We start from the raw sequence: 9796 nt of genomic DNA on the forward strand, positions 1-9796 counted from the left end.
GAGAGAGAGAGAGAGAGAGAGAGAGAGAGAGAGAGAGAGGAGATGCCAGGGGCAAACCATCCAGCTAGTCACAGAGTAAAAAGGAAAGAAAGACATATAAAATAAAGAGGGGTAAAAAGCCTAGAGGCAAAACATAGATAAAGAGAAACAGGGTGCCCCTGGCAGGTGGGACCGGGATTTATCCTTGGTGCATGAACTGGCCCATTCCCTTGATGCAGAGGGGAGGAGCTTGTTCCTGCCTCAACTTGATATGCCAGACTTTGTTGACTTCCCAATGAGAAGCATTAATCTCTATGAGGTGTTGATGGGGGAGTGGGGGCCTGGGGGATGGGGGCTAGATGGGGGGAGCAGGAGGAGGGAAAGGAGGGAGAACTGTGGTTGATACATAAAATGAATTTAAAACCTTAATAAATAAATAAAATAGAACAGGATAATCACGTGCTTTGGCACCTTCATAGTGCCAAACTCAGAAGGTAGAGGCAGGAGAATCTGGAGCCAAAGCCATCCCCAGCTACATAGTGCATTTAGGGCCAGTAAAAATGTTTTTACAAATAAGAACAAGAACTATGTAGACCATGCCATGCTCCTTGAGGTTCTCATGGTCCCTGGCAACCATCCGTTTCTGATATTAATTGGCTCAGACAGTAGCTTAGGCACCTACTAATGGCAGAGCTTTCTTCGTGGACACCTCTGCCCGCCTTCCACACTTAACCCTGGAGCATAGAAGAGTTTATTGCTCATTATCTGGTTTCTTTCTGGGAGTGTTTATGTGAGGACAGCTCTCCTTGGTGCTAGCATCTTTTTGGCTCAGGCTTTACGCAGCAAGAGATGTTTGGATGCGTCCCAGGGCGGTCAGATAGTGTGAGAGCAAGTGAAAGAGCAGAGACTTTGCGGGACAATGATGGGGAGCAGTTGTCAGGTGAGCCATACCTTAACCTATTCCAGGCATTTGCCAAAGCGTGTCTTCCACCTGGACCTTTCCCTCTTGGGAAGGGGTTTGTTACCGGGACTGCATCATACACCCCAAGAGCCGGGCGAGGAATGCTTAGCAGCTGAACCCCACATTACGAGGGCAAGAGCCAGTGCCATCCCAGGTGTCACCGAGCACCCTGGCAGCATGGTGCCGTGGCTATGCCCTGTGAGAGGACATGTCTTTGGATGTTTTTTCATGAACAAGAGCCCTTGGAGCCATGCATTCCTGGGAAGGTTGTACAATCTGGTTTCTTGTCACTTGGGTATTCTTGAGGTTGTTTGGGAGATGAGTTATGCTCTTTTATAGAACTCACCCCAGGGCTCAGAGCCAGTTGGCAGCTGTCCTGTAGCTGCAGCGAGAAATACTCCATGGTTACCCTCAGGGCTCAGTTCTAGGTTTAGTTCTACCGCCTTGGGCAGTAGGTTTGTTTATAGCCCGTTGGGTAAGTCAGGCTCTGGCAGACTGTGATGTGTGACTCATGAGAGCTAAGTCTGAGTGGGACTGTCTTTCCCATCCGACAGCAGCAGCCACATTTGTTAGACTCCTCTTAGGACCTGATTACATGGAGGACAGGGAACGGGAATCCTGAGTGTGTACTTAATAGCTGCTGTTATTTAATTAGGCAGGTGCTATCAGGGTTAAAGAGTCATTAGCACATCAGAGGAGCAATTAGCCCATTGTTTCATAGTTGTAGGCAATCAAGCAGAAAGCCCTTCCTAGGGTGTCTGTACCCAGTAGAATTTCTCGGAGCACAATTACTGCTGTTTTGTTTTCAGACCAGGTCTGTCAATGCTTGCCCATTGCTGATATTCATAGCCATTCGTTTACCACTGCAGCCATGCAGGTCTGCATCATTTGACATGCAACACACAGCAGAGCAATAGTGGATACATGCATTCCCTTTCTGTAGCCCCCCGGTCTCCCTTACCCTGGATCTCTTCCCCTACTGGAGTTTCTGCTACTAGCAGAGTTGTGCATTTGTCCTGGTACCTTTCCCTCATCCACTTACCTTTCAGCTTAGTGGGTAGTCACCACCATCTCCCGGGGGCCGTTCCCTAGTCAGCAGTAGGGCCATTCTGTTGTGGGACTTCCTACCCCAAGGAGGCTCACACTCAAAAGGATGGTTAAGGCACAAAACAAGAAAACCATTAGGGATATAAGGACAGGGGCATTGCAAGCTACTTTCTAAATATTTAGTTTTGTACACACAGGTCAGTTCAACTATCATTCCTCGTCCCCAAAAACTTCTGTATACAGTCAACAGCTGTCAATGCAGAGATTTACAACTGGGTCAGAGTGCAGAGAAGAAGTGATTGTGATGTGCTCAAAGTCCTAAGGGGGGATTATATCACACCCCCAACTCCCAAGAGGGGACGGAAAAATTGTAAGAGCTTGAGATCAGAGACTATTGCTGCAAAATGTCTTCTGGACCTAATAACGACAATGCACTCCTGAGTTCTCATCCACTGTGGTTGCTGCCACATGACTTGCACCAGACAGCACTTGAGCCTACAGAAGGAAGAGATGTAAGAGGCCCACATCTAAGCTAAGGAGATATTGGCAGTTGCTGGGCAGCACTAGTTAGGCTCGGTGGATTATTAAAAGTAAGACATGAAGTTAGAACTGGGGTATTGGGGGTGGCTGGGAGGAGCTGGACAGGCTGAATGGGAGGTAGCTAGGACTTCGATACATTGTATTCATGTGTGAAATAACTCAATGGTAATAACCAATGGTGATCAAACAATTCTTAAAACCCCCAAACAAACAAGGGTGGGGAGAGACAGGGAAGAACCCCTGAAGGCCAGCTGGAGTGCAGAGCGTGAGGAGGGCAATGACAGGGTACCCTGTCTCTGATCGCTGTGAGGGAAGGGTTGGGTCTGGGGAGTTAGGTCTGTCAGTAATCTCAGTCCCAGAACCCATGGGAAAAATTGGGGCTGGCTAGGCGTGGTGGCACATCTCTAATCCCAGCCCTTTGGAGGCAGAGGCAGGGGGGTATCAGTGAGTTCTAAGTCAGCCAGGACTACAGAATGAGATCCTGTCTGAAGAACCAAAAACTGGGCCTGGAGGTGCGCATCTGTCCACTAATTACTGCTGCCCATGTGGGCGTGGGTATAAAGCACCATCCCCTGGAGCATGGGCAACAAACCATGGGCCACACTGACCCTCCCTTAGCTGCCAGAAATGGCCACTAGCTCCTCAGCTAGGAGTCGCCTCCCACCCTTCTCTGTGCTGGAGTGCTGAATGCTTCATCTTGTGTAGGTCATGGGCCAGCAACCACAGCTACCATGAGGTCACAAATGCAATGTCCTTGTCAGGAAGATAGTTTCTTGCAGCAATATTAATTTACCTTTGGCTTTTATACTCTTTCTACCTCCCCCACTTCCAGAGACAGGGAGATCCCTGGGGCTTGCTGGCTAGTCAGTCAAGCCGGCTGATGAGCTCCAGGTCCCAGCAAGAGACCCTACTTTAAAAACCAAGGGATGGGTGGGTGATCCTGGGGCATGGCACCTGAGGTTGACTCTGGTTTCCACATGCATGCACATAGGCACCTGTATACTTGAGCAGGCAACACACACACACACACACACACACACACTCACACACACCACACGAGGTTGGGGCAGCAAAAGGTTAGGTAAGAGCTAGGGGTAGACAGAGTGGCTAAGAACAGTTGGGGGATAAGAAACTGGGGCTCCACATAGGACTCCGAGAGCTGGCCACAGGGATGCTGATAGTTCAGTTGAGAGGAGCCAGACGTGAGAGGAGACTGAGCATCTCCCCAGTTTCAAAGCTGCACAGATGGATCTCCACATTGTCGTCATCTACGATGGTGAGGTCTGGAGTGGACATGTGTGGGTGGTCAGCAAATCTTATAGGCTCAAAACGAGACCAAGATGCCTAAGTAGACTTGCCTCTCCTTCCTTGGGTGTGTTAGGGGACTCTCAAGTTAACTTAATTTTAAGAACTTATGACAATATGATAGATAGCACATTGCATTTTTTTTTAAATAAAATATTCTGCCATTTCATGGTCATAAGAATTCTGTAAGATAAGTCATCTGTACTGTAAAGAATTAGCAAACTAATTCTTTGGTGGTGATGTATGCCTTTAATCCCAGCACTCGGGAGGCAGAGGCAGGCAGATCTCTGTGAGTTCAAGGCCAGCCTTGGAACAGGGCAGGCTCCAAAGCTACAGAGAAACCCTCTCTTGGAAAAAAAAAAAGAATTAGCAAAGTGCTGCTGAGAGTGGTGGTCACACATCCCTGCCCAGGAGAGCTGGGCTCTGACCTGCACCACCTGCTTTCAGCCTGTGATTTCCTCCTGTGAGTCCCATTTTCTGCCTCCTGGTCATGTCTCTGTTCTGGCCACTGATAACCAATGGATACAGCAGAGGCCAAAGTCCACAGGCTTTGTATCTCCTCCAGGCCCAGCACGCCACACTCCTTTCTTCTAAATAGAGTTTCCAGGGTTCAGGGTCAGTACATTCTTGCCTCTGTAGTGTGTGTGTGTATGTGTGTGTGTGTGTGTGTGTGTGTGTGTGTGTGTGATGGCCTGGTCCTTACTTTTCCGTGTCTCTGTCTGTCACTCTCTTTGAAGACAATCTGACTGTGACTTTTTCATTCATTCAGAGAGGTTCAGACAAGCTCCCTGAACTAGCAGGCTATGTTCCATCTCGTGCTGAGCTGGGGAAGGCTTGGGAGGGAGAGCCGTGAGGGTGGGGCAGGCTCCTGAGTCCCCTTACTCAAGGCAGAGCAAGGCAGGCCTGGAAACTGGCAGAACAAAGGCCTCAGTAGAGGCAAGACCCCCAGCCTGGCTCTAAGAGTTTTATAGAAAGCGTGGGAGGGAGGTGTTTGCCAGATCCGAGATCTTCTGTGCTTCTAGTGGATGCGGATTGGGAGGTGGGGCTCATAGCCTGGGAAGTGGGGGGCTTAGCAGAGTGAGGAGTGGAAAGACCCCACCTGGTACTGCTGTGTATGTGTGGAGGTACACAGGACAGCCCCGTGGAGGAGAGGGTGCCCCATGCAGTGTACAACGTGAGGTAGGAGGACCACCAGGTTCTCAGTATTCATGGGGGATGGCTCCTCTTGTATCATTCTAGAGATAACTTTGAACTTGGGAGGGTGGTGGGTATGGGAAAGAAGAAAACCTGGATTATGCTGAGCCACAGGGCCTTAGAGGCTGCTGAGCCTGTGGCCTGTGTGTCATGGGACAGGTTAGGGTTACTGACTGACAGTATGGAGTGGCTCACAGGCGTGGCAGGGAGACACAGTGCTAGTGGCCTGAGTCCCCAGGTGGGACCTCCCATGCTGGGTGGCGGTCAGTGATGGGGGTGACAGGGAAGTGGGACTCAGGCAGGGTCGACCCTACTGCCAAGTGAAGGGTATGGAAGACTTGAACCAGGCACACAACAGGTGTGGGATATAAACAGAGACAGAAGGTGTGACCTGTGTGCGTGCGGATAAGGGCAAGGCGAGAGGTGGGGACCTATGCTGGCCACCTGGTGAGCTGAGGGACAGAGTCCAGTGGTCAGGGTGGCCTTTTAGCGGAGCCCGTGACGCACTGGAGTGACCCACAGGGACTCTGGTCTAGGGTGCGGGGCCAGTCTGCTGCCCAGCTCAAGGGCAGCCATGACTCCCCAGTCTTTTTCTCTTGCTTCTCTGTGCACTCCTGGCCAGCAGGCTGGAGGAAGAGAGCTGTTATTCTTCTGTGCCAGGATCCCCCAAATTTCCTGTTATTTGAATAGCCTGAGGCGATGTCCTGAGAAGGCCTTGTATTTGCCTCTGCATTTTCATTCTCAGGAAAGAGCCCAGCAGGCCTGGGGAATGTAGGGAAGTGTCCCACTGGGCTACCGTACTTCACTCTGGTCTGAAAATGGAAGCTACTTGTCCGCTCCTCCTACCCTGTAATTTGTCCATCAGAGCATGGAGAAGATACCTTGGCCACCAGAGTGCATTTACTGAGTGCATCCCCACTATGAGCCATGTCCTCCTCTGTCACTCTTTCCCGAAACTCTGTATCTCCTTCCTGCTCCCCACTACTTGGAGTATACTGCCTTCAGCCTACATCATCCCACCTGTCACCCGCTGGAGAGGTTGACCCCTGGTGTATACCCACCTCTCTGAGTCCCTGGGGACCTGTCCTTGGTGGCCGACACCCTTGGTGGTTTGGGGATTCCGCTGTCCTTGCTGTTGGTACTGACTAGTATTTGCTCACCTGAAGCAAACTCTGAGCCCTGTGGTTTGTTTTGCAGATCAAGCCGGTGGTACATTGTGACATCAACGTGCCTTCCAGGTGGCAAACACAAAGCAGGACAACCCGACATATAAAGTGAGTTCAGTGTCATGAATGTCAAACCTGAGTGTGTCCTGGCTCCTCATAGGCAGTGCTCTCCAGCTGGGCCACCTGTTCTCAGCCTGTTCCTCACTTCCTCTTCTATGTCCTCCCCTTCTCCTCTGTCTCTCTGATCATAGACCACCTCTCTGATTCTCCTTCAAGTGTCCTTCTCTGAGAATGCCATCCAGTTGGGGTGCCATGATCTGCAACAGTTTCCTTGAGGTACAAAAGCAGTTAGAAAGGAGCAGGAGAGATGACTTAGAGGTTAAGAGCACTGGCTGCCCTTCCAGAGGTCCTGAGTTCATTTCCCAGCAACCACATGGCATCTGTAATGAGATCTGGCGCCCTCTTCTGGTGTACAGGCATACATGCAGGCAGAACACTGTATACATAATAAATAAATAAATCTTAAAAAAGAGAGAAGGGAATGGTTTAGTTAGGCAAGCATTGCTTCTCCCACCATTTTCAAAATCTCAAGGACTGTGTCTTTGGATGTCCCTTGCCTTCCTTCAGTTTCTAGAAGGGAGTCATTTAGAAACACAAGTCAGGGGTTCCCATACTTCTTCTTGAAAATGCCAGGCCTCAGAAGAGCCAGGCTCTTAGCAGTGGGTGCCTTTCTGGGACCTGTAACATGCTAAGAAAGGGTAAGTGCAAAGAAAAGCACCAGGAGCCTGGCAAGATGGCTCAGTGGGCAGAGACACTTGCCCACAGGCCTGGCAACTTGAGTTCAACCTCTGGATACTATACAGAGAAGAACCGACTTCTGAGTCATCCCTTGTTCTCCACATTGGTGCTATACTCACACATTCATTCGTGTTGGCAGAGGCTGCTCGTTTGTTCCCAGCTGCCCAGACCTGAAATAATCACACAGAAACTATATTATTTGCAATACTGTGTGGCCAATAACTGAAGTGTACTTCTAGCTAGCTCTTACATCTTAAATTAACCCATTTTTATTATTTTGTATTTTACCATGAAGTTGGTGATTTACTGGCAAGGTTTTGGGGTGGGCATCTGTCTCCTCTGGTGGCGACATTGATTCTCCTTGACTCCGCCTACTCTCTCCTCCTCTAACTGCTTGGAATTTCCACTTTGCCCTGTTCTGCACTGCAATAGGCCCAAAGCAGCTTCTTTACTAACCAGTGGTATTCCCAGCACACAGAGCGGAATCCCACATCACCTCCATATTTGTTACTGAACCTGATGACCTCAGTTCCATCCTCTGGACTCACATGGTGGAAGGAGAGAATTGAGACTTCTGCAAGTTGCTCTCTAACCTTCATACATGTTCTGTGACGTGTACAAGCTCATGCACACACACATGTGTGCACACACACTCATGCATACACAAACATTGGATGAAATTTAAAAATGTTTGAAAAGTACTAGTGTCTCTAAAATAATAGAAGTTCCAGTGTTTTTCTGACACCATCTTTTGAGGAGAACGTGCCACATTCTTAGGGAATATAGCTGACTTGTAAGTCCTGGCTAATGAAGACACATCTCTGTAGCTTCAGCTTGGGGCCATGGCCCCTTATGCCAGTGACTCTCGCAGAAGATGTGTTTCACCTCCTGATAGGAGTGCTGAGAAGTTCCACTAGATGGACCCAAATAGCCATCTAAATGCAGCAGCCTTCCACCAGGGAAAAAGCCCATCACTTTAGCCGGGAGAGCTTGCGACTGTGGAAGCCAGAGGAAGTCAGGGAGACATTCTCTGCATCTGGTGCTCTGTGTCAGGGATTCAGAGGAGGAAGGACTCTGACCTTCTCCTGCAGTGGCATGGCAAGGCTGGCACTACTCTGGAGTGTGGCTTCTGTTCTGTGCAGGCAAATCCTGGAGCTCCTTGGTGGGTCATAAGGGTTACCACTTAGATGGTTCTGGCCATGGAAATGGGAAGTCACTCAGCTGGAGACTGGGGCTCAGAAGTGGGACCTGGTTCTGGTCTTAACGGTGAGGCCTGAGCGTCCCACTCTGCAGGGACACCCTTCACCTATGCTGCTCCGTAGTGGGCTCCCCACTCTCAGTTGAGCTTCACGTGGAGAAGTAAAGAAAATGGCGTGTGGGGGGTGGGGTTCAGAGGATTTTGCTTCCATTGTTTCTTAGAAGTGAACAGGTGAAAAGTTTATAAATCCTGGGAATGGTTTCCTAGAGACTCTCTAGTCCTCATGGGAGAATGTTTTAGGCCAAAGAGATGAGGTCATTGGAACTGGGGGGTAGCAGGCACATGTTTTGTCTGTTGGCAAGCAAGAAAAATCAGGGGACAAAAGATGACAATTAAGACCATGCCCCAGAGCTTGGCTAGAAGCTGACTGTGGCCACACATCATGTCTGCTGCATAGCTCTCAGGACATCTGTTTGCCTTGGGTCATGGTTTGCTGCCACGGCTCTTGGTGGAGCCTCAGGTTGAAAACTTCATTCAGAGGCTCTTCTGGTCTCAGCAGTCCTTCATTTTTCGGATGTGAGACCTGGACCTGAAGTTTAACATCAGTGTATGCAATGAGTAGAAGCATCCAGAATCCCACCTGAGTTCCTTGATCAATGCGGTCCTCTCCACCGGAAGTGGTGGTGGCATACACAAGTAGCTAGCTATGGCGACCTTAGGCTTGGAGGTATTTTGGCAGAACAAGTGTTTAGGAGACACTGGGAAGATACAGGTGTCAGAATGAGGAAGATGGTCTTTGCTGTTGGTCTTAGGAGAGAGCTATCTGTTTCTGTGGAGGAGGAGGAGGATGAGGAGGAGGAGGAGGAGGAGGAAGAGGAGGAGGAGGAGAAGGAGGAGGCCAGGGAGCAGCTCCCCTAGGTGTGCATTACATCACAGGTTTTGCCAAGGCTGTGTTTGTGGTAGAAGTGAGAATAAGGGCTGGTCAAGGTAAAAGTTGACAAGTCTCAAACCATCATTTTCTCCCTTCCGCCGTGAGGACTCATGCTGTGTAAACGAGAGCAGAGACTCTTGTGATAGGCTTGGAGGCCACCCAGGGGTCATCTGAGCAGACTAAACAACTGGCCTTTCCCTGTCCAATTCCTGCCAAGTACAAGATTATTACCTAGGTCACTGAGCCCCATTGTGTCTCCTTGGGAAGCATTATAGTGATGGTGTCTCTCCCAAGGGAGAAGGGGAGTCGCATCAGTGCCCGGGAGTTGCAGTGGGACCCAGAGTTTAGTTTTATGCTTAGAAGCCATTTGGAGTCCTCATGATTGGGGAAGAGGCTTTAGATATACCTATCTGTCAGTTCATGAGCATGTCTTGAGTTCTCTGTACTGTGTGCTCTACTGTGTGTGTGTAGTGTGTGTTCTCATGTGTGTAGGTGCATACACACATGTATGTACCAATATGTAGAGGGTCAAAGGACAGATTCTGTTGCCGTATTCCATTGTTTTTGAGATTGGCCAGAAAACCCTAGGAATCTGATTCCCCAGGGCTGGGATTACAATTGTACTCCATCACACCTGGCCTTTTCCTTCCTTCCTTCCTTCCTTCCTTCCTTCCTTC

General features: G+C 49.6%; 1 protein-coding gene across 1 annotated transcript in view; it reads left to right on the top strand.

Annotated features, from left to right (window-relative positions):
* Positions 1-9796, top strand: part of Dcdc2c (doublecortin domain containing 2C) — a 37817-nt gene that overhangs the window by 8093 nt on the left and 19928 nt on the right. Inside the window, exon 3 of the mRNA XM_050125939.1 lies at positions 6224-6300. Coding sequence (XP_049981896.1) covers positions 6224-6300 — 77 coding nt within the window. The remainder of the gene's footprint in view (positions 1-6223; positions 6301-9796) is intronic.

This window comes from Alexandromys fortis, unplaced genomic scaffold, assembly GCF_014885135.2.
Source record: "Alexandromys fortis isolate MF-2015 unplaced genomic scaffold, M_Fortis_MF-2015_v1.1 scaffold_249, whole genome shotgun sequence".
Classification (NCBI taxonomy): Eukaryota; Metazoa; Chordata; class Mammalia; order Rodentia; family Cricetidae; genus Alexandromys; species Alexandromys fortis.